The 24,784-nt window shown below is 48.8% G+C and overlaps 1 protein-coding gene across 3 annotated transcripts in view; it reads right to left on the bottom strand.

Annotated features, from left to right (window-relative positions):
- TEX47 (testis expressed 47) overlaps positions 1-23,149 on the bottom strand; it is a 28,400-nt gene extending 5,251 nt beyond the window's left edge. For all 3 annotated transcript variants that reach the window (XM_078872705.1, XM_078872706.1, XM_078872704.1), the window contains exons 1-7: positions 23,023-23,149; positions 16,433-16,505; positions 12,437-12,540; positions 11,060-11,124; positions 9,831-9,909; positions 7,635-7,760; positions 516-675 (exon numbers count right to left, since the gene is read on the bottom strand). In XM_078872705.1, the coding sequence (XP_078728831.1) occupies positions 516-675; positions 7,635-7,760; positions 9,831-9,909; positions 11,060-11,124; positions 12,437-12,540; positions 16,433-16,505; positions 23,023-23,118 (703 nt within the window). In that variant the 5' untranslated portion in view covers positions 23,119-23,149. The remainder of the gene's footprint in view (positions 1-515; positions 676-7,634; positions 7,761-9,830; positions 9,910-11,059; positions 11,125-12,436; positions 12,541-16,432; positions 16,506-23,022) is intronic.
- Positions 23,150-24,784: the final 1,635 nt, after the last annotated feature.

Raw genomic sequence — 24,784 nt, 5'->3', positions numbered from 1 at the left:
ATGCGTCGTCAATTGACCACCAGCGCGTTTACAGCGACGACAACTGGACATCTGCACCTCCGATTATCACGGTTGGCTACATACGGTGCGAAAGACGTTTAACTTACATACATACCATCTGCGTTTCTTTATTCCTGTAAATCAGCCTATTGCTGAATTGTCATGATGATTATTAAGTAAGTCCACTTGTTTGTCCAGGAAAGCCTCACTGAGTCTTATGACTCTTTTTCCGGAGAGTCCTGCCCCGTTCTCGCAGTAGCGGGGTGCGCGATGATTGCCACGTACAATCCCAATTGAGTAAACTTTGGGTAACTTCTCATCATTAGTAAATCTCGTCCATCAATTCCCTGTTGGTGCAGACAGAGAGAGATGGAGACGGAGACAGCGGAGAGTCGGAGAGAGTGTGGAGTGGTGTAAGGGCCAATCGTAGATGGTGAGGAATTCGGTCGAGGTGAGGAGTCCATAGCAGCCAGAGAGAGAGAAACGGAGAGCGAGAGCGTGGCATGCACTATTACCAGAGTCCAGGGTGAGATGGAAGGGGCGATCGTAGGCGGTGAGGAATTCCGCTGGGGTGAGCAGCCCGTGACAGCAGAGTAGGTGCGCCAGCGTGTCTTGCGGCAGAAGAAGATCCGGGTGTCTCTCCCGCACGCTCTCCAGTGCCTGACGCATGCTCACCTGGCACGTGCACAGAGGCAAAAGACAAAGTACCGCCCCCCCCCCGCCCCCCCAAACTGCCGTTAGCGAGCACTTATGAAGGACGGTGGGTGAGTCGACCTAGAGGAGGCCCAGGTCTGGTTCAAATGTTCGCCGCTGTTGTTGATCGTGAGCGGGAATCGAACTCGGGTCGCCGGGTTCGTAGTGCGGTTGCGCTTAACTCCTGCACTACCACTACCCCCCACTGGCACGTACACAATGCACATCAGCACATAGTTGCCCATAGAGTCCCGGGTCAGCCAAATGATGAGTGACTGAGCGCATGGGTGAGTGTGCGCTTGGAGTGAGTGTGTAGTTGAAAGTCGATCACCCTCCAGCCACAACGGAGGGCGGAGGAGTGACGCCCACAACAATGAGTGGGGCACCGGGTGACTGAAACACAGCGAGTTAGCACAGTGGGGAGCACAGGTGGCGCATCTGCCAGTCATCTCTGTCAATCAACCCATATTACCTGCGCTTGTCCCATAATCTGCCAGCGGGCCTTCGACACTTCACGTACCTGTGCCAGTCTAGACTGCACCTAGCCTGGCACGTGCACTGCGGTGATGTCACCGTCACTCAGTGGCGAATGAATGGATTTTGTTGTTGTCATCGTCGAGTACATAAGTTAAGTCATGGACTCAGTGTAAGTTTGCGGAGGTGAGCGTACATGCAATTTTGTGGGTGAGTGCATCGGTTAGAACACGGGTGAGTGTGTGCAGATGTGGCTGAGCGTGCGGTGAGCGTGTCGGTGAAATCACACCGGGGGCCAACGCACCAACGCAATTCGTGGAATAGCTCAGATTGGACGAGAGTAATATCAATGTCAGGGTCAGTATTCCTGTTGCTACATTCACATTGCGCCATTATAATGGGGGGGGGGGGGGGGGGAGCAGGGGAAAACACTCCGCTTGCAGCATTCTGCTCTTAAACTGCAGGAGAACCGTTAAATTCAAAGTCAGCGCCGGCTGCTTGAATGAGAATTGGAGCGGTGCTCCAATACCGTTAGTCGCCCCGGGGCCCACATTCTTGAGGGTAAGGGGCCAGTCTCTCTGCAGGATAATTACGATTGGCTTCCCACAACGCGGTAATCATTTTTATCAACCCCGAGGGAAGAGGAGCTGAATTGACCCCCTGAATGGGATTTAATTTCCGAACCTTTCGATCGCAAAGTCGCGCACTCTCTACCAACCGCTCCAGCCTATCAGGTTTTATAATAATCCGAAGTAAAATACGAACGACACGAAACACGAGCAATTCGGCCACACGATGCTGTGGCAGGCAGAGTGCTCAACTCCCGCTTGGAGCATCGACTTAGCCCATCTTCCTTTCGGGGATGGATAAAATTGGTACTACTTCGAAGGAATTCAACGTTACATCAGGGTGTCTTCTTCTTCTTGCTCAAACGAGATTCTGGTCGGAATGCCGATGCAAGCAATTCCACGTTTCCATGGCAGGGGCCCAGTTTATCCATAGATCAACCACTGTTGGCATTGAACAAAGTGTGACCCGTCACGAATACCGCGCGAATTCAGCGGCGTATGTTTGTTTATCACGTTTTGGATCCAGCTGGCCAGGAATAGCCCACTTTTCACCCTGGCAACTGGAGAGCACAAACTAAGTGTTTCTGACATAACATCAAAACTAACGCTCACATATTACAGAACCACACTGAAGAGACAAACAACATATATACTATAAAAATTAATTCAAATAATTTTTTATACTTCAAATCTCATCAATGGGACACTGTTCCAGTGCGCAACCAGGCTATTATAATTGAATTTAAAAAGCCGTGAGCACCAACTGGACATCTGTGAAAAAGAGCTTTATAGCTCATCAGATTCCTCCAGGAAAAATTTATATTATTATGATTCTGTAAGGAATTTAAAAGCAGTTACTTGAACGCCACCCCCGGTGCAGTTTGACCGCCGGGACGCCCGACAGCTACGCCACGGGACGAACGTTCTTGACGCCGGGTCAATCGCTACGATCGCAGGGCGGCTATGAGGCACCGCGTGAAGCAGCGCCGTCGTCGGGGCTACGGTACCCGTGTTTGCCAACAATGCCAACGTGGTCTCCGTAACCGCACCCCTCCAACCCGACCGCAAAGCGCGCTCGCACGCACGCACGCTCGCACGCGCGCTCGCACGCACACGCGAACGCACGCACACGCGAACGCACGCACGCACGCTCGCACGCACACGCGCTTGCACGCACACGCGAACGCACGTGCACGCGGGGCAGACGGCAGACGATGCCCCTAATGAGCACGCTGGGTCCCGTGTGCGTCTCGGGGCCGTTCTCCTCCACGACGCATTTCACACAAAACGTACATATTAGTCACGTTTGATGGTGTGTGTATATATAACTTAAATGAACTTCTTCTTGGTTCTTTCGGTAAAGTCACGTAAAAGGGAAATAATAAAATAATAAAAATAAAACATAATAAAATACAATTCTAACGACGTTTCGGCCACAACGCAAGCAGCCGTCCTCAGGTGAAGAACAGGTCTGTCGGGAAGACTGCGTCCGACAGCCGACAGCCCTGTTCTTCACCTGAGGACGGCTGCTTGCATTGTGGCCGAAACGTCGTGAGAATTGTATTTTATTATGTTTTATTTTTATTATTTTATTATTTCCCTTCTACGTGACTTTACCGAAAGAACCAAGAAGATTAATCCCTGCAGTCACGAAAGCTTTAAATCGAAAATTAAATGTGCTTATTTCACAAATTCACTCTTAAGTGGTGTAATCTCGTTTGGCTCGTATTAATGATTTTAATTTGCGAGAGCAACGTAATATGCGTTCCTTATTTTGTCACAGACCCCACCACCGCCACCACCACATGCTGGGCTCCAGCCAATTTGGGAAGGGTTGCTAAAGTCTTTATTTTTATATATATAATTTCGAGCATGCAATCACTTGTTTGCTAGTTTATGCTCACTTGAGAATTGTGGATTTCACCAGCCTCTACTCAGTAACGTCCCCTAAGTTACATCTTGAATTTAGGAATGTTTTCAAAGTATGTTGTGCACCTAAAAGGACGTGGCATGTAACCCGGGTCGCCTTTGCTAAGGAGGCTTTGTTTTATGCGGCATCTCAATCGGTGTATTTTTCTTCTATCTCCGAGTTAAATAAAGGATCCTGGCTCACGAAGTGAAACCTTAGAGCGAGCGTCACGGAACAATGATATTCGTATTAATAATGTATTTGTTGACGCTGCTGCCGCGTTGGTAGCGGCTCGCGAGTACGAATAACACAAGAAAAAACTCTACGCCATCAACAACAACACTATTGAGCATTGCCTCAAAAATAAAAATGTAAATTTTTTTTTAACCCTTTATAACCTGTGCAACGTTTCGGGCAATGGCCCCGTCCCCCATTCGTCTGTACGAATATTAACGATCGGCGAAAATAGTAATCGCTGCCACATGCGGCGCTGGAGCTTAATGAGCGGCCGTCCGTTCGTCCGTGCGACCGACCGACCGACCGACCGGATGCGCCGCACCAGCGGAACCCCGCGGTTCGATGTCGCTCCGCCCCGCTCGTTTCGTTACGTCCAACAGATGTGGCCGAGTGAGTCCGTCCCGTGGGAGCGAGAGGTTCTCGCGCCACGTCCACATTCACAAGCGCGGCAGATTTCATTTCGGCGGCCGATTCATCACACACCCCCCCCCCTGCCTTTCCCGAGAAGAAAGTTTCTCGCGAGCGGCCGCGCGGGCCGGGGGGACGCGTGCGGCCTTCGGAGTTGAAGCGCCGTCTCTTACCCCTGCCCTTGCTCGCTCCATCGAGAGGAAAGCGCTGCTGCTTCTCCCCCATTGGGGGACCCTGAGCCCGTGGTGAAAATGTGAGAATTTCTACTTCTGGGGGGCAGGAGACAATCGCTGCGGATATGGGGCTTCCAAAAAAAAAAGCAGTGATCAATTTTATCGGTCTGGGACGGATGATGATGGTGTTGATGATGATGATGGTGTTGATGATGATGATGGTGTTGATGATGATGATGGGCTGAGTTTGTCCCTCCCCACTCAAACTTGGATTTTAACTTGGGACCCATCCTGCCCTAATTTACGTTTAAGTTTCAAACATTTGGACAGTAAGATATATATCAAAATCTAAATAAAACGACTTGAGTGCTCTCATTAGCGGCACCAAATTTAGAATTAACATTCTTTCATCGGTGCGCTCCACGCTCATTTGTCAAATCTGCACAATACTTTGCAGTTGCCTTACTTTTTAACTCAACTCTGAGCGTCTGGGATACAATCTGCTCTGTTGTTGTTGTAATGGTGGTTGTGGTGGTGGTGAAGCGTCATAAGCCGAGGCACGCTGTCTGATACGCATGGCAGAATTCCGACCCTCTCGACAGAATGCGACGTGTCTGCGGAGGGGGAAGTTGGGATGCCCGTGCCAATCTTGACAACGCTCGGCCAAAATCACCGGTGCAGTGGCAGACCCCTCAACCCAGCAGTGGAAGGTCACGAGTTTAAAATATCGGTCAGGGGTCAACTCCGCCCATCATCCCCGTGAGGTTGGTGAAATTAAAACTATTAATGTAGCAAACCATAAGTGGATGCGTTATCAATATCACTGCTGCGGACGATCAGAATTGGCGTTGGAGTTTACAGGGCGGTAATTAACGTGGAGATCGGCGTAGTCATAACTCTGGAATTGGGGCCAGATATGATTGGGGTTAGTGATAGGGTTGGGTCTTTCAATTGGGGGTATTGTGCACTACAGCACCACCCAGCACCTGTGATAAGCGTGGTTGGCTACGTACGGTGCGAAAGAAGTTCAACATGCGTACATACACGAGTAAGGCGTTCGTGCGATTTGACCGCGACGTGACGTTGAAGCTCTCAACCGATATTCGTTGACTATTTGGACACAATTTGACCCCCTGCCAAAACACGAGCCGGGCTCTCACGCGGGAGACGAGAGATGAATGGTGGTGGAATCACCGCTATGCACCAATTACACTGCCCAGCAAAAGTCTGCGGGCCAGAACTGCGCACAGAAGAATTAGCTATAGACGAGTGAAGACGTAGCGGCTGCCAATGTGACGGGCCGGCGATGACTTTCGTGAGAAGATGATAATGAGTCGCCCAAAATTGCCTCACGGCGAAAAACGAGTGCGCAAGTCGAAAATCCAGCGGTCTTTTCGCCACCGACGTTACACATGCGCACGTGCCAAGATTTCCACGTAACATTTGGCGCACGCAAAACAAAGGTGATTGGTTCGCCTCCGCGTGCCAGGAGCAGGAGAGAGGTCATTCCCGATGGGCTCGAAGTGTTTTTCACAAGTGGGTATGAGCACTTGCCATTGGCCGTTTCAGCGTCGCAGTGGTCAGTGGACGACGTCAGTTATTTTCGCGGGAAAGAGGGAACAATGTGGTGCACAAACCGAGTTCTAGAATATTTTTTTTAGATCAGGCTCGTGAGCAGGAGACAGTCGTCGTGACACTGAGGGGTTGGCGACTGCAACAGTCATGGAAAGAGGCCTTCTTCATCCAGCAGTGGATAGATCGCAGCCGATGATGGTGATGAACTGAGTCTTGTTTTATTACTCGGGAGTTTTGTTTTAGTCGTCGGTAAAAATGAAAACTAAGGTGTCTTATGCTCTTTTCGCGAAGCGATTTTTTGTCTTTTTACGAGTTGTTTTAGAAGTCACACTGTCTCAATGATGCAGAGGAAACCGAAAATTTAGTAACGCGTGCTTTAAATACTGGGGTCCGCGTAATTTTTGCAAAGATTTCATCTTTTTTTTTAAGGACGAATTTTTTGTCGCTGACATGTTTTTGGCAACATTTAACATATTTTTGGAAGACCCGGGCCACCGCTTCCTGTCGAAGTCACGCCAAACTGTACCGACTTTAGCTCTGGCTCCTGCTCATTCCTCGCATCATGAAGCTCCACCGAAAACCGCAAACAAATAAAACAGCCGGCGACATGACGAGGCAAACGCACAGGGAAGCGATCTGTCCGCCCGAAATGTCAACGCGTGATTGTGAAAATACGATTTTTTTTCTCGATGCCACGTGTGTTTTTGTTATCGACTTCGGAAAACCTGCCCTCCATCAACAGCGCTTGCTTACGGCCTGGCAATAACGGCTGTGCACATACGGCTTCGCGAAATATAAATACACGACACATATAAAAGACAGAGATCCCCCGCACAGCCTTGAACAGGCTTTTGGGGACAAGTGCTGTTAGTGAGCAGCACCTATGAAGGCCGGCACGGCACACGAGCGGGTGTGTGGCCAGCACCACCGCCCAGCCGCCTTTGTCTCCCGAGTGGTGATGTTTACAGACCGCACCATTTGAAGCTTAGTCGACCTAGGGGAGGCCCAGAACCCGTTCAGATAATCGTCACTGGTGTTGGCCGTGAGTGGAAATCGGCATCCTGGGTTTGTAGGACACCGCGTGAACCGGTGCACTATACACACACACATATGTATTGCCCTCTAAGTCACGGTCGTTGAGGGGGAAAATGTAACTCTTGCTTAAAAAGCCCTCAGAAGCTGCAAGCACCGTCGTGAACATTTTTTCCGCAAATTACACAAAGTACCCGATGGTCTGCATGTCACTGTCGATTTCACAATGGGAACGCGCAAGATCGTGGGAACCGAGGCGCGGACCGATCCGTCACCATGTTTCACAGCGTCGTTTGAAAGACTTCCCCTCCATCATGTCCAGTTTCCCAAGCAGCTGCCTCAAGTCTCTAATCTCCCCTACAAACTTTACCCTTGAACCTTCTCCAACTTACAAGTTTTAATACGTTCGTCCTCTTCCTCCATGTCGCTTCCCCCCCCCCCCCTCTCTCTGCGTCCCCACGGTATTATTTTGGTGTTGTGTATTTTAGCTTTGAAGTTTGCTTTTCTTACCCCCCCCCCACCCCTGCACCCCCCCCCCACCCAGCCTTAGAAACCACCACAAACCTTAGGGGAATGGAGCAAGTGCAGTCCCAGCTTGAGCACGTGAGTGATGGCCTCCGACGCCAAATTCACGGTGGACTCAGTGGCTCCCCCGTCTCCCTCCAGTCGCGTGGCAGGGAGATTCAGCACCTTCACGCGAGCACAGGGACACCATCTCCCCGTTTAGTGTCCCAGGCTGTCAGGGGCACAAGCACTGTCGGTGAGGACCTATTAACCCTTTCCCATTCCGAGGACGTACGTGTACGTCGTCAGTTTTAATCCTTCCGATTCCGTTCCGATGACGTACACTTACATCATCGGAACGGACGTACACTTACGTCACCGGAAGGGAATCGGAATAAAAACTAAAATAACTTTATCGGTCCATCTTCAGGTTGGAAGACGTACCGAGGCTTCCACAAGGCCGAGCGGGAGGGCGTGTGGAACAGTTTGGCGGCAGCGGGTTGGTGAAGACAGGGCGCATAGATGCGAGAGCATATAAGTACGGTACAACTATGGCTTTTCGCCGCACCGCCCTCTGCTGCCCATCACGTAGGCCCGCAGCCTGCAACAGCTATTTTATGCGTGGTTGTCGCCCGCCCAAGGCCTATCTAGGCCGGAGCGTTGCTTCGCTGCCTAGAGGCAATGCAATTGTGCGCATTCCGGGTGATTCGATCATGGGCTCGTGCAGGTAGCCCGAGGGAATTCTGAGCCCGCATTGTGAACGCCGTATTCTGACAGCAGGTCTCCAACTGGAAACATTTTCTTTTCCATTGAATGACTTTGAAAAAATTGTACGGACGTGTGTATAAGTTCACTGCAGATGTGTTTTTCTTTCCGTACGTGCTCTCTATAAATATATAAAGTGGACGGTGGAACCCAGCAGTGAACCTCACCAATGTCACGAGTAGGCTAGTATTTTCCTACATCACTGCTACATAAATCTCTTCGTACACTGAATGTCCTTTTATTAATTCGTTAATTCATTAATAAGCCAGGAATGTTAGCGCTCGCCTGTGAACCAGCGGTGCGAAGGCGAGGAGGGTAAGTGGATCACAGGGATATGAGAAACTCGCAAAAGCCACTGGGCGACACAGTGGCCAACAGACGACAGCACATCAGGTGGAATTACGAATGCATCTGTGCGGATCTTTGTGCGCTATTTCCTCGAACGTGTGAGATATCTCTGGGCATTCCAGTTTCCTCTCAAAAGCAAATGCTCTCTTTTAATTGGAATTGGCCAAAGATCCCAATGCAGAACCCTCCTGAAAAGAAGTCTTTAAATACAAGTGAAGCTTCTCTGGATAAAAAAGTTGTAAACATGTTAATTTTGACACGCTTAAGAATCCATCGGTGCCAATTTTCAGGTATGCTACCACAGTGCTGTTAATGTTTAGCACAGTGCACTTGCAATTCAAATGTTGTCGGTTTGATCTCATGGCACATTAGGTAAAACAGTGTCGACAAGAGGCATGGACATGTGATATGTGTATCCTTGCATGACTAACCTTTCATAATAAAGGTTTTTGGGTCAGATCGCGTTATTTATAAATGTGTCGTAACCCTCCACCACCCGACACGGCCAAACAGTAAAAAATGTGTCAAGTTTTTCAAAGGACAAAATAATTAACTTCTTTAGCCCACCGGTGTGTTGAAGAGAGAATCAACGGCATTTTAAAATTTGAGTACGACGTTTCACTGATAATTGAATTAAATGATGACGTCACCCTGATGCTGCTCTATTTAAGACTGGAAGCAACAGGAGAGCTTCACCATTCTTGCCCGATGAAGCTGATTGTAATTATCAGCGAAACATCGTACTCAAATTTTTAAATGCTGTTGATTCTCTCTTTAACACACCGGTGGGCTAAAGAAGTGAATTATCTTGTCCTTTGAAAAACGTGACACATTTTTTACTGTTTGGCCGTGTCGGGTCGTGGAGGGTTACGACACATTTATAAATAACGTGATCTGACCCAAAAACCTTTATTATGAATAATATTGGTCGCGAAAACCTACTACGTGTTAAATTGTTTACTAACCTTGGGGGGATAGCGCAGAGGTGGGGAAAGGGGGGCGCTGGGACCAGTGGTCTTGATTGGGGGGGAGGGGGGGGGGGCTATTGAACTTTTAGACATTCAAGCCAATTTCTTCCTGCTCACACAAGCGTATGTATGTATGTATGTTGAACCTCTTTCGCACCGTACGTAACGCCCATACCTGCCAGAACCACTGCTGAAAGAGCCTGTTGGGGAGGTCATGTGACACCACCACAATCTTGACTCCTTGCAGCAATGCCCTGGACGAGAAGTGAAGGGGGGTTGCGCAACAGTAATGCATTGCAACGCTCCTGACGGACGTGACACGAAGCCAGATGGGCAAAGTCAGCGGCAGAACCGGCGGAGCCGAGTGCCCATGCGCTCCCAAACGAGAATTTGGCAGTGCTACCCTCCATCGGAAAGCGACGCATTAATCGACACGTTATTAAAACAGAACAGTAAATTTCGATTTAAAGCTTTCGTGACTGCAGGGATTCATCTTCTTGGTTCTTTCGGTAAAGTCACGTAGAAGGGAAGTAATAAAATAATAAAAATAAAAACATAATAAAATATTGTTTTATTTTTATTATTTTATTACTTCCCTTCTACGTGACTTTACCGAAAGAACAGTAAATCGCAATGGTTATTTATGTATATAAGTAAGGCTCCATTGTCAATCCACTGCTGGATGAAAGCCTCCCCCAAGCTGTGTTGTTTGAGCGTACAGTACTTCACGACCTGCGGTGGTTGGCACAGGTTGCCGATAAGTGGGGGGGGGGGGGCTACATGGCCAGTTTCAGAAGTCACCAAGGCTAGCCATGGTCGGGAACCAAATATCATGACGCCACTGCCCCCGCCAGCTGCTTCAACACTTTACTTTTCGACGCCAGTGATTGCAGTCGGCGCATTTGGTTACACAATCGTAGAAAAAAACACGTCAGCATGTTAAAATCCTGGCCAGAAGAATACCCGGCCATATCATCCGTCCGAGGTGGGTTGCTGCGAGTACCGCTCTGTAAAAAAAAGTCATCGAACGGAGAGACTGCTGCTCCCCGTGTGAGGAATGCTGAGGCTCTGCCACCTCTTGGGGACCACCAACAGAGAAGAGCGTTGCTCAATTCTCACTTGAGTGCGGAGGCATTCAAAATATTTATATTTTTTTCTTCACTCAACATTGTAACCCATCTTATTCATTCATATTTCACAACAGCCAAGTGACGCGGTTAGTCAAAGTGGGGGGGGGGGGGGGGAAGGCAACTTCATCCGCTCGGAGTGCAAACCCGGCGTGCATTTAATTCTGCGGACGTTGAGGCCGTGAGGCCGTGAAGTCGGCTCCACTGCCACCACCGCCGCCGTGTCGATGCCCGCGCGCCGTGCACTCTCTCTCTCCGTCGCTGCCCCGTCCCCTACCTCTCCTCTCTCTGCTCCATGTCCCTGAGGTCTCTGAGGATGGCGTAGATGGACTCGCTCCCACACTGCACCGCTCGACAGACGGAGGACGATTTGAAAACCAAAATCAAAACACGCAAAAAACACGAGCAGCAAGGTCAGCAGAGGGCCGGGATGCCCACGGCCACGGCCGGTCACGCAGCCCGCCAGCATTTTCCTGTGTTTTGTTCGCCGAATGTTCTACTCCCAAAAATCCCCCCCTAAATTGGCATGGGACCATTGAGGACAGTGCAGGAAGCTGCCGTCAATTACTGTCAACTTATAGAATAGCGGGGGGGGGGGGGGGGGAGCAAGCTGTATGCTGTGTGATGTGAGAGCGGAATGATTAAGCCCAACGGCGAGTCGATTAAATCGTTACGATTTAGGGTTCTGCTTTAAGAAGCAATCGTTAACCTTAATTATTGCGTAAGCAGTTTTTTTTTTATTGTGGTTGCCCTGTACGACTCGCCGATGCGTCTTTGGGTCGTACGGTGCGTTGTCCGGCAAGACGTCCGACGTTTTACTCCACGCACTGCGAGCTTCTTCAGCAGTAGCAATGAGCAGCCCGCGTTCGAGCCTATTACCTGCTGCTGAACCGGCAACGCCAACACCAGCAGCAGCAAGCAAGCAAGCAACGCTCGTATCGTCGGGAGAAATTGAGCTGCTCCATTCGGTTTCTTAAAGTAGCTCCCAGCACTTAGAGCAAACGTCGGAGCTTGTGCCGAAGAACCCGTGGCAAGACACGAAAAGACATCGGTGAGCAATTTTTTTTTCCTTAACGATGCGGCAGCCTTCCGGGGGCTAACCCGCCTCTGGTTTTATTCCTTAAAAGGAAGGCGCAACGCAGCAAAATACATTGCCCGCGTCTTCTAGGTGCACACCGAAGGCCGTGTGTCCGGGGCTGTGCAAATGTAATCTTTGTTAACAAGGGAAATGAACCGACTCTCAATTCACAATCAGTTACCCCATCGCAGTGCTCTCGTAAGCGGGCCGTTTAAAACGCACGGTAGTAACATTGCAGTGCCACGACTGTAGCGCTAGATCCGCGTGGCCAATTCTGACTTTAAAGCATTTTATGCGGCGGTCAATCTTGCGACAGACAACGCTGGAATGCCCTGGGCGAGGGGGGGCGAGAGGGGAGCAGTAGTCGGAGGGGAGTTGCGTCTTCCTCTAATATTGCAGGAAAGAGCCGCACAGGGGCAGTCAGCGTAGTGCTGAATCACCACCCGCTTGCTAGAGGCCCCCCATCCCCGCACTCTCACTACCCCCCCCCCCGCTCACAATTTTGTCGGCCTCGCGAGCGCTCGCCGCACGGCCCAGGACAAATATTTTTCTCACGGCGCCGCAAGGGGCTCTGACCTCGACGGTGTGGATGACGGCCGTCGGGTAGATGAGAAGCAGGCCATAGGCCGCCTCGCCCTGGTGGTGCTTGTGCAGTCGAGCAAACAGCCGCTCGTAATACTCTGGCCCCAGAGAAGGAGAGACAAACGGGAGGGAGGGAGGCCATTGCGGTACACGCAGAAAGAGAGAAACAGCTCGCTCTCGGCACAGCGTAATTGTTATCGAGTTCCACGGTGCGTTAACCTTTCAGAGTTGTGGGTGGTGGTGGTGGTAAAAGTAGTGTAGCGGTTAGCGCGCTGCGCTACGAACCCGGCGACCCGAGTTTGATTCCCGCTCACGGCGAATTCCAGTGACGATTATCTGAACCGGTTCCTGGGCCTTCCTTAGGTCGACTCAGCCTTAAATAAGTACCTGATCTGGTGTGTAAACATCACCCCTCCAGAGACAAAGGCGGCTGAGCGTGATGCTGGAAACCCACTCCCATCCCCTCGTGTGCTGTTTCGGCTCACTAGCAGCACTTGCTCCGACAGTCTGTTCAGGCTATACGGGGGCTCTTTGTCTTCGGTGCAAGTTAAATGCTTCAATCTGGCCAAAACGCGCATTTGCGTTGAGGTATTCCACCTTTCTCGAAAGCTCTTGGTGCAGAGTTCGGCTTAAGATCGCGGAGACGTATTGGGTTATCACAATTTAGCGCGCTGCGATCACGGTGTGCACATGTACAATGCATTTACAAATCTTAATAGTAATAAAATGTAAACAAACATATGCGCAGTCGTAGTCGACGGGATGTTAAACGGCCAGGGAGAGGAATGCATTGATGCACGACCCAGACTGCGTCCGCAGACTCGAATAAAGACGGCCACTGCATCGCGCGCTTTCAGATGCGCTTCTGCGGCCGTCTGGAACGCTCTTCCTTCCGATATAAGGAAGTTGCTGGAGCTATGCCCTTTTAAATAATCTAGATGAAAAATAACTTCTTTAGAACTGATGTTTGTGTTTAGTTTATTGTCCTTCTCCCGCAACACCGATTCGCACGGTTGGCTACATACGGTGCGAAATAAGTTCAACTTAGATACACACAAACTCTATGATGTCACGCGAATCCTATTTTTCCAAGATATTTCTCGTTTTATGTTCATAATTTATTTGTCTCATGGGTTCTGTTGTAACAACTGAATGCCTGAAGCACAGAATTCTGAGAGAACGTTTTACGCCACCATTTAAGGACATCAATTTTGCATCCTCACCACTTTGAAACTTGATACCAGCCAGAGGCTCATCGAGTGGTCCAAAAAGACTGAAATCGGGCGGAGATGGTTATGCCACAAAAAAAAAAACTGCCTTATGATCATCCCGGGGGGCGGTGTTGGCTGTGCTGCTGCACGTGCCCTGCTATCCAGCACGGTGAAGGCAGCAGCGTAGGTTGGTGGATCAAGGTAACAAATGTTGTGAAACTCCCTGTGGATGTCGTGGACGTGCCGTACGTACCCTGGCTCGCCGGGAGAAGGCCGTGCAGCAAAGTGGGGATCAATATTATCCGTCCCTTCTGTGTGGGATAAAGCGTTGGCCCCTCACATTGGTGCGTCGGCGATTTCCTCCCAAAATTGTATAAACAGTGGCTGCCCTATGGATAACGTTGTGTCTACCGATGGAATTTCCACCACCGTCTCAGAGCTGTCAACAGAGGGTGTCGCTCCGTTGTTCTTTTGCGCAAAGAGCTCCAACTGGTGACAGATAATTCTAAGCATGGGGGAGCTGTGGGCGCAGTGGTTCGCGCACTGCACTGTGAACCCGGCGATCGGCGTTCGATTTCAAGGCCACGACGCACACCAGAGGAGAGTTACATCTGAACCAGTCCTGCAGCTCCCCCTTCACGAACACACGATGACCAGCGTGGTGACGTATGGTCAAACCATCCCCATGACTGAATGGTGTAAGGTAGGCTTCATCCAACAGCAGATTGACAAAGGGCTGTGAGTTATTATTTTATGTTTCATAAGTACGAGCATGGCTTTCGCAATGCACTGTCAAAATAATTAGCACGCAAACTTGCCATGAATGTCTGGAAACTGGTCCCAGACATTGTAATTAACACCACCGCATGAGTGAATACCGCCTTAGCGAACTCCAACATAAGCAACCTATTAATATTAATAACAGTCTGCATCGTAGGCAGGCACACAGCACACTCCCTGTTAAGGTCAATGCATGGTAATTATACCATGGGGAATTCAGGTTTCATGTTGTATTGGGTTTGTAAGTTGCAGTTTAACCATAAAATCCTTTACTGCCAATTTCTAAAGGGATTGTTTTCTGAACATTTCATATTTCATCACAATGTTGGTGGACATCTTCCAATGGATTAATAAAATGTTTTGTGCGCACAATTATCTACATTCCTATTTTACAATATCAAGCTTTATGAACATAATGCATTTTTTAACAGGACATCTGGGTGTTTGCTTCAGCGCTGCCAAATATTTCCCTGCAGATGATCCAACATTTGAGAGTGATTTACTGCCATCGCGATTACCGTATTAGTAAAAAATGCCTTGAAACGAGTTAAAAGCCGACTTTTGAGGCAATGCCCTCTTTCAGGTCACCTCCGAGGCGGAGCGTGTTTACGGCGCTTTAACGACGACCATAAAGTGCGGCACTTTTTGAGAATTGTGTTTCTTTTACAAACGCTGCAAATTTAAGTCTCCAAAGTTTTGTTCAATTTCGCAAGCGGTTGTTGTTGTTGTTTTGTGTGTGTGTGTGTTGAAACTTGAACGGTTACCATATTCCCGGTGCTATAAGCCCGGGCATTAATTTAAGATTAAGTTCAAATAGGCGAAGCCCATGTCAAGTTTAAAGTACTCTGACTGTATTCTCCAAGTTTCTTAAGCAAAAAATTCTAACATCTTTCACACTATACGTAGCCAACCATGCTGATCGAAGGTGCGGGAAGTAGTACATGATCCAGTAGTACTGTCCCTACGACTCTATGCAGGCCAGACTGAGAAAAACATTAACCCTTCACCGTTCCGAGATGCCTGTAAGTTGCAGGGTGGGTGTCCCGTTCACCCCTGAATCTTGGAATGCGCAAACGGCTCAACGTAAATTTTATTTAGAGAGGCGTAGCGCCGCTGTTTGTAAAGACGCCGTGCTCACCGCAGAGAACCGTGGCGACACGACCGCCGCACTCTGTGATAGCTGGCGCCAAACTGTGCCACGCGCCCTCCCGCATGGCTTTTCACTTCCGAATCAAACTCGTGCCGCACAACTAGTGACACCCAGACCAGGCACGTGCCTACGAGGGCTACTTTGTCTGTCGGGTGGCATCTTCATTTGCAGTCGGGTTTTGTAACAGCTGCGAGATGCCGCACAAAGAAGCAATTGCAAAGGTGACGTCACTGGCACCTGGTCATCATGAACTCTTGACCTTTGTTTAATCCCGCACCTCTGATTAGCACGGTTAGCTACGTACGGTGCGAAAGAAGTTCAACATATATACGTATTTACGTAATCCAGTGGTTCTCAACATATGTAGTATTGCAGCCTCTCAATCAAGGCCACTGGTCCCCCCCACTCCTCTCCTCCCCCTCCGCCCCCTCCAGAGGTCACAATACAGAGAGAGACCACACTTCCACTCCTCAGGTCTATGTGGTGTTAGTAAATCGTGTGGGCAATGTCATGTATCGGTGTTTTGTGTTCGGCATTTGTGCCATGTTGTGTATTTGCGTGTGGTGTTCGCAAGGCATTCGCGTCACAATGTGTTTTAGTTTTGTCATCGCAACGGACGTTAACCCCTCCCCCCGCGCACCTCCGATTAGCACGGTTGGCTACGTACTGTGCGAAAGAAGTTCAACATGCATACATTTCTCCTGCACGATATCCATACCGCAGCCTGCGTGCCCTCGGTTTTCCTCCACGACCCCCCCTCCCCCCCCATTTCCTCCCCCCGAAGTCGAGAACCGCTGGTTTAATCGGCCACTTGCTGCCTGCCCACCGTGAGCAGGGCGCTGCGTGTACCTGCAAGCTCCCGCTTGTCCGCCAGATCTGAGTGGAGCTGTCCCACATATATCAAGCGGTGCAGCAGCGACTTCTGCCAAAACAAACAGGGTGAAGATACAAAATAAAAATCACGATGATGATCTACGATTAAAACACGGACACACAGACGACGCTTTGTGAAAAAATGTGTGTGGGCCCTGCAATTACACTGGCATTTGAATTGCACATCTGTTTCAAATAATGGCCATTAAAGTATTAAAAGTGTGATTCCAAAAGCCACTTAAACCTGAAAAATATTTTTATTTTACCAGGTAAGGCTCAATGAGATACGTAGCTCTTTCTCAGTAGTGACTTGGCCACAAATGATAGCTCAACGAAGTGGCTTATCACGTGGAAACGTATAACAGCCAAACACTCTAAACGTATGTTTCTAAATGTGCAGGCGTCAGTGTTCGGATTGACCCCACGACCTCCTGCATACCAGGTGAGGTAGTGAACATCTTGCCACTGTGGTGCCACTTGATACGCTTATCGGGAATTGTCGGCCGTAGATGATGGCTTTTAAGAAAAAGCGTGGCAGTATAACGTGTAAATGCTCTTCCTTATGTGAACAAAGCCGGATTAATCCATCAAGAGTGAAAGTGTTTAACTATATTATTTACGAATCATAAGATGAGAATGTACTATAGCTGTACAATACATTGAATGTACTCCAGTATATGTGTGCAGGAAATCCTTAAGGACTCCAAAGTCTTTTCAGGAGGGTCCAGCCACATCGCAAGTTTGTATAATCCCATTAATGAGTGTCTGACGTTGTGTGGGAGTACCCCGAGACAATTACGTAGATAAAGATCCCCCATATAGCGTGTAACAGACTGTTGGGGCAAGTGCTGTTAGTGAGCACCTATTAAAGCCGGAATGGCACACGGGAGGGGGGGGGGGCTAGCACCACGCCTGACCGCCTTTGTCTCCCCAGTGCTGATGTTTATACACACCGAACCAGGTGCTAATTTAAGTCAGTCGACCTAGGGGAGGTCCAGAACAGGTTCAGGTAATCGTCACTGGTGTTGGTCGTGAGTGGAAATGGAACTCGGGTCGCCGGGTTCGCAGCGCACGCACACACGCACACACATATGGGGAGGTAACACTTTTAAAAGCTTTCCACAGATTCAAAATCCCATTGTTGTACATGACCACCCTAAACCTACAACACCTAGCATTCCCAGGAATATCTCACAGCCGAGTGATAACTAGGCTTAAACCCTACTTGCTTCCAAGATCCGTCGAGATTGGGCGCATTCCAAAGGTGATTTGGAAATCTAAGTGCTACTGACAACACTCAGCCGAAAAGACACGCGCGACTCTCAGTACTCGTACTGTGGTACCAGGGCATCATTTCAGCCGGGTTAACGACTTGGGAAAATAATTCCACACCCAAGACATCACACCACACACACATACCTCTCCTTACGACTGTGGCTACACGTCACGACTTTCCACGGCGAACGCTTAGCGAGAAATTGAAACCCGTCGCGGTGTTAGAGATGGAGAGCAGGTTGGGGAGGAGAAATGCTTCATTTAGAATGGAAAAAAAAATCTGAATATATCGACCGGACGCCATTGTCTGAGAGGGAAGCTCGACGAAGGACGTTCTGGAAGGGAGGTGGTTGAGAAGGAGGCCATAGGCAGAGAAAGTTTGAGGCCGTTTAACGACTTGAAGGAAGGGGGACGTACAGTGAAATGAAGGAGGAGGCTCAAGATGGGACAGCGTCGAGTGAGTTTTTTCTTATATCACAGTTGCTGAGCGCAGTTCCCTAAAATGCCACGTGGCCAACAGCAAACGTCACTCTTGAAGTTGCAAGAGACAAGTCTTCATACGTTCCTTGATTCGAGCGATGTTGCTATAAGAACTGGCGAAGCAGAGACGATGGGAAGGGAACTCCAACGTCGAGCAGCGCGAGGGGAAGAGGCAGGAAGAGAAGGGCAGTGCGGTGGTCGACTTCGATCGAGGTGACAGGGAGCAAGTCTGGCAGACCCACTTCCTCAAAACGGGTGAATAAAAGCAGAGTCGCCGTGGCAGTAGCCTTAGAAGAGTGACAAGGAGGTAAACCGAGCCAAAGATCTTTAGTTATCGGCTAATTAGCAGAGAACTCAAGCTGAACTATAGAGAAGTTTTACAAAGCGGGCGGTGGTGGTGGCGGCAGCGGTGGTGGTGTTGGGGCAGGCTGCTCGCACACCGCCTCGCTGCCTTGAGCCCGGAGGGCACGCCGTTCCAGTAGTCGCTCGTACAGGTTACCCCTGGGCGCCGCTGGGGCCACAGGGGCGGCGTGGTGGTCCCGCGGTGGCGGCTTCGTTGGCTTGTGAGCCATGGCGGTGGCGGACGGTGACAGTGGAGGAGCAGGAGGATGATGATGATCAGCAGGAGGAAGGCTCGTTTTTGTAAAGTCCTTCTTGTAAGCGTGCGTGCATGCAGAACTGAAGTCGCTTCCAACCGTACAGCCGACCACAAACTCTTCAATGAGGGTTTGTTGACTCCGAACAAAATTGCTTCGAGTTGCCCGACCCACGCACAACTTTATTCCCACGGGTGTTGCACCCTTAAGATGAATGGAGCAATGCGGATTAAAGCAACAACAACAAAAAAGCCTATCGCCTTGTTGGGATGCCGGGGAGGGGGGGGGTGGGGGGGACGTTGGATCGTGTAACTTCAACTTAACACTGCCGTGCGTGTCAATTCCAAGTCGCCGACTTTCGTGTAATGAGACCTGACTGAGTTGGGGACCAGCAGCCCCCGTTTTTTTGTTTTGTTAACCGTGCAAACAAAGGCCGCCGCCACCACCTGTGTGTGTCTGTTGTACATAGTGACCGCTTGGTAGGGCTTGTGTGGGTTGAGCTTGTGCTTTCATGCGGCACAACGGTCACACAGAAGAGCGGACTACCTCGAGTGCCTGCTGGTGTGCTCTTGACTGTGCAGGTGTGTTGTGTATATTTGTGGTGTGAATAAGAGGTTTTTTTTGGGGGGGTTAGATCGCGTGAATATGAATGTGTCGTTAAGCCCGCCACCACCCGACACGTTCGATTAATAAGGTTTGTCACGTAAATAAAACGTGACAATTCGACACGATTACAGCACACCGGTGTGTGGGAAAGTATACCCACAACATTTAGGCGATTTGCCAATCAGATGAAGCTGGTTGTAACAAGCGAAACGCCAAACTCAAATTGTAAACGTTGTGGGTTTACTCTCCAACACACCGGTGTGCTGAAGTAGTAACTAATTAGCACCCTTTGTTTACGTGACAAACCTTAATTGGATGTGTACGGTGGTGGCAGGTTTAACGACACATTTATATGTACGCGATCTAACTGAAAAACCTCTTATGCCTCCGTGTTAAACAAACTATATGTAGTGTGTATGTGAGTGGTAGTGCAGCGGTTAGCGCAATGCGCTACAAACCCAGGGGATCCGAATTCGATTCCTGCTCACGGCCAACATCAGTGGCGATTATCTGAACCGGTCCTGGGCCTCCCCTAGGTCGACTCAGCCTCAAATGAGTATCTGGTGCGAAATCTAAACATCACCACTGGGGAGAAGAAGGCGGTCAGATGTAGTGCTGGCTACACCATCCTCTTGTGTGCCATTCCGGCGTTCATAGGCGCTCGCTCACAGAAATTACCCCAACAGTATGTTAAGGCTATAGGGGGAAACTTTGTCTTTGTGTGGATATTTTCTGTCACAGATGGTCTGGCATGCGTATAAACCAGTGCTAATACTCCCATCGCCTCCCTTCTTTAGCCTTTATTAACTAACCACTCAATTATTATATTTGGCCTGCGCCCAGATAATCCTGAATGCGCTCTCCATGCCTTGCCATAACTTGGAACACGAGCAAAAGTTGAGCCTGCTTAATTACTTCCAAGGGAGATCTCGCCTGATTAGAACAGGGATTGTAGGCTTGGACTGCAAGATGGGCAGATGTTAATAGAGAAAATTATTGAATTGATCTGTGCGGAACTTTGAATGCGTGTTGTGTGCGGTGGGTTTTCTCCCAAGCCCTCCAGTTTCCTGCCACGTGAAACCAAACTACAATTCACGTAATTGGGAAAACATGCAAATGTGCCACGAAACGTGCAACGTTGGGCCTGACGTTGGCCCAACGTTCCACGTTTACAGGGGTAGCAGCAGCAGGAGCCACCTGAGAAAAAGTCGCAGGACTCCATGAGGCTTTCCTGGACATCTGTGAAATACTGGACGTCTGTGAAAAAGAGCTTTGATAGCTCATCGATTCCTCCAGTATAAATACATATTCTGACCCTGATTCCTGGTTAAGGGCATTATCACTGCGTATGTTTTCGGCGTTTTTGCAGTCCTTGCAACTAACCCATCCATGTGTTATTTTGGCTTGTACCAAAGTTGTGTTTGGCGTCATGTCTGACGTTTCGCTGCACGTGTTGGGTGGGACGCACCTCACCTCCCATCACCCTGAACGTGCCCCCTATCTCGTCAACAGATCTCGGAAGACGAGCGAAACGTCGGTTACGCACATCGGAGAGAACGGTACGGTCATTACGTGCGTGGAGTACGTGACTCACATGCGTGGTTTGTTTTTCCTACTCTTCGTTTTCTTTCCCTCCCGCTGATGTGTGTTTACACGCGACCTCCCCAGAGTAAACACGTTGTTCAACGGCGACTCAAGATAGCCCGGTGGATTAATAGGGCTTGATAATAATCATCACCGGCCAAGTTTAGTGAAAGGCAATTTTGGTCCATTTTCTCCAAATGCAGAACAGCATTGAGGGGTAGAGCGGTGGTGCCGTGGTTAGCGCACCGCAAATGTGGGTGGTCACGTGGAACAGAGATAGTGCATTGGCCGCTGGTTAGGGGCTCACGGTTTTTCTTCCAGCGGCCGCCTTGATTAATACTGCGGCTTTATTAGGTGACCAGAGAATATATATTTCTCGTGCAGTATAGGAGCCGTCTGTTTCCCAGTGGACATTAATGATCTTAATGGCGTCGTTCGCAAGAGTAGGCCTTTGTATGTCGGAGTCATGGTTCAAATTTGCTTAGTAAAATAAATAGCTGCAGGTTACTGAATTGGGATTATAGAGCAATAATCGTTGTCCCCTCCTGCTAAGACCTGACAGGACTCACCAGAAAAAGAGCAATGAGACTCAGTGAGGCTTTCCTGTTTAAAGGATCAGAGTAACAATAATAATAATGGACGCGGTGACCTGAGTTTCAAATACCGGCCACAGATAACATCAATGGCCAGCTATCCGGGTCAATCCCGGACGGGTGGCAACCTTTCGTGGTGGATGATTGAGTGGGTGAGTGAATCAGTGGATGCATGAAGTGGATGAGTGGGTGAGAGAGTGCTGGGGTTGACACTTTTCCCACAAACCAACCGGGACATATTTCTCAATAAGCCTCGGTCAGGGGTTGGCACCAAAAATAACAAGAAGAGACATTTTTGTTATTCCGAATTAAAACCTGTCAACCCATACGGTTTAGCCGTAATCTTGTAAGGGAAATTTAGTTTTCAAGTCCATACGGCCGTTCCAATACGGGTAAAAAAACGTTGTTTATTTGTTTGTGTTTCTCCCTTGTGATGGGACTTTGTAGAATACACGTTGAGATGTATAAGGGGCACGGGGTGACCAATAAGGTCTGAATTGGTCTGTAATAAAGTAGGGGACACTGATAAGGCAGTGACAGGTTTTCATAAACTCGGTGTTCAATCTCGGAATTCGCACAAAGCTTCGGAGCGCTTAACACGCAAGCCCCTTAAGTGGAGGTTAGCAAGCCTGTTGTAAAACCGGGCGAGTTATATTTTAAAGACGCGATTTAAAACAAAGAGTAAGACACCCCCCCCCCCTCCTCGTGGACCGATGTACACAGCTCAGTTAGGCTGACCGGAATGCGAATTCGGTAATAAAAAAAACACTCAATAGTTCATCTTCTTAGCTCTTTCGATAAATTCACGTAGAATGGAAATAATAAAATAATAAAAAGAAAACATAATAAAATATTCTTATTTTACTATTATTTTATTATTTCCATTCTACGTGACTTTACCGAAAGAACCAAGAAGATGAATCCCTGCAGTCACGAAAGCTTTAAATCGAAACTCAATAGTTCATGAAGCCGAAATGCAGTGATGGTGAATATGAGACGACGGCGGTGTTTGCTTCCCGGCACTGAAACTACGGGAAAGAGAAGAGAGGACGTTGATGCTTAACAATCGGCGATGTTTGTGTGTGTATCTTATGATTTAAAGCTTTCGTGACTGCAGGGATTCATCTTCTTGGTTCTTTCGGTAAAGTCACGTAGAATGGAAATAATAAAATAATAAAAATAAAACATAATAAAATAATACATTTATTATTTTATTATGTTTTATTATTATTTTATTATTTCCATTCTACGTGACTTCACCGAAAGAACCAAGAAGATGTGTTATCTTGTTGGGAGCCGCGTGCGTTGTGCGTTATGCGTGTGCGTTGTGTGTGTTCGTGTGTTCGTGCGATCTGATCGACCGGGAGTGAGTGAGAGTGTGCGCGCGTGTGTGTGTGTGTATCCTGTACAGTTCGAGTTGACCTTCACGGACCTGGTTCAATGGTCTGAGCCGCTCTTGAAGAACCGTCAACAAAGTCGCCGCTCGGGGCTCGCCCTCACGCACCACCGCCACCTCCTCCGCCGCCATTGCGCAGCGGACGGGGCCGCCGCCGCCGCGTCGTTGCCATGGCGACGACGACGCGGCGGCGGCAGCCATAGCAACCGCGTCGGCCCTTACCGGGTTACAAACCTAAATTTTTATTTTAAGCTTTTGTGACTGCAGGGATTCATATTCTTGGTTCTTTCGGTAAAGTCACGTAGAAGGGAAATAATAAAATAATAAAAATAACAATTATCACATGAGAATTGATTATTGTTTTATATATTTTTAATATATAAAACAATAATCAATTTACCCTCCCTCTCACTCGCTCACTCACCCACTCACCAATTTACCCACCCAATTACGCACTCACTCGCTCACTCACTCACCAATTTACCCACCCACTCACTCACCCACTTGCTCACTCATCCACTCACCAATTTACCCACCCAATTACGCACTCACTCGCTCACTCACTCACCAATTTACCCACACACTCACTCACCCACTTGCTCACTCATCCACTCACCAATTTACCAATCCACTCACGCACTCGCTCACTCACCAATTTACCCACCCACTCACTCGCCCACTCACTCGCCCACTCGCTCGCTCACTCGCCCACTCACTCGCTCACTCACACACTTGCTCACTCATCCACTCGCCAATTTACTCACCGACCCATTCACCAATTTATCCACCCATTCACTCACCCACTCACTCATCCACTCTCCAATTCACTTTCCCCGCTCACTCTCCCCCTCGCTCAGAAGCAGCTGGGTAAACAGCCAGAAATAGGTGGGGGATAAAGGCCAGTTTAAAGATGTGAGATTTCAAGACAGACTTACATATTGCTAATCACTGATTGTCTTATTAGCAAAGCGTTACAACGCTTGGGAGCTGCACTGGCAAAAATCTGATCACTCACCGACTCATCCACAAGACAGACTTGAATATCTCTCTAACGATTATGATCGTCTTATTAGCAAAGGCACAGCGTTCAAAAGATTGGGAGCTGTTCAGTGGCAAATCCCGATCACCCCAGTAGTGCTTAGACGTACTCCTCGGAGTACTTAGAAGAGGGCGATCCTAAGATCTCAGGGACCACGTTGGAGTTTAAGAATGGATCAGTTCCTGTAAATATTACGGGGCTAACCCATTGAGAGCCTTGCTGTTGCCGCTGCTGCTGCTGCTTCGTTCGCAGTGGTGTACAAACACAAATTATTTTGTGTAACAAAAAAAACCTCCACAATACATTCCGTGTCAATAAAACCGTAGCCTTAAAATAAGATATATATATACTGTATATATTAGGTGAATATGAAACCTTTGGACCACAATGGACCTATGGTTCCAACCAAATGCCAATGTTGGGCCAACGTTGGAATGTTGATTGGGTAATACGTGTCTCTGGTTTTCATTTTTATTACTGCGTGGCTATTAACAGCACGAACCTACCAGTAAACCTGCCAACGTTGAGCTAATATTGGCATGTGGTTGGGACTCTTGAACCAACGTTGGTCCTAAGTTGGCCCAACATTCCACGTTTACTTGGGCCCTCTACAGGGACATGTCCACCGAGGTGGACTGCTTTGATCAGGGTGCCATTATTATTAAGGGGAGACGGGGGGGGGATGATTTTCCTGGCTCTGGATTTTCTTTTTGTGTCCAATGGGACTGCATTATCAGTTGTTATCCCTTGGGGTGCAAT

This window comes from Lampetra fluviatilis, chromosome 35, assembly GCF_964198595.1.
Source record: "Lampetra fluviatilis chromosome 35, kcLamFluv1.1, whole genome shotgun sequence".
NCBI classification, from domain to species: domain Eukaryota; kingdom Metazoa; phylum Chordata; class Hyperoartia; order Petromyzontiformes; family Petromyzontidae; genus Lampetra; species Lampetra fluviatilis.
Note: the sequence above shows the minus strand (reverse complement) of the source record. Positions and strands in the feature narration are given on the sequence as shown.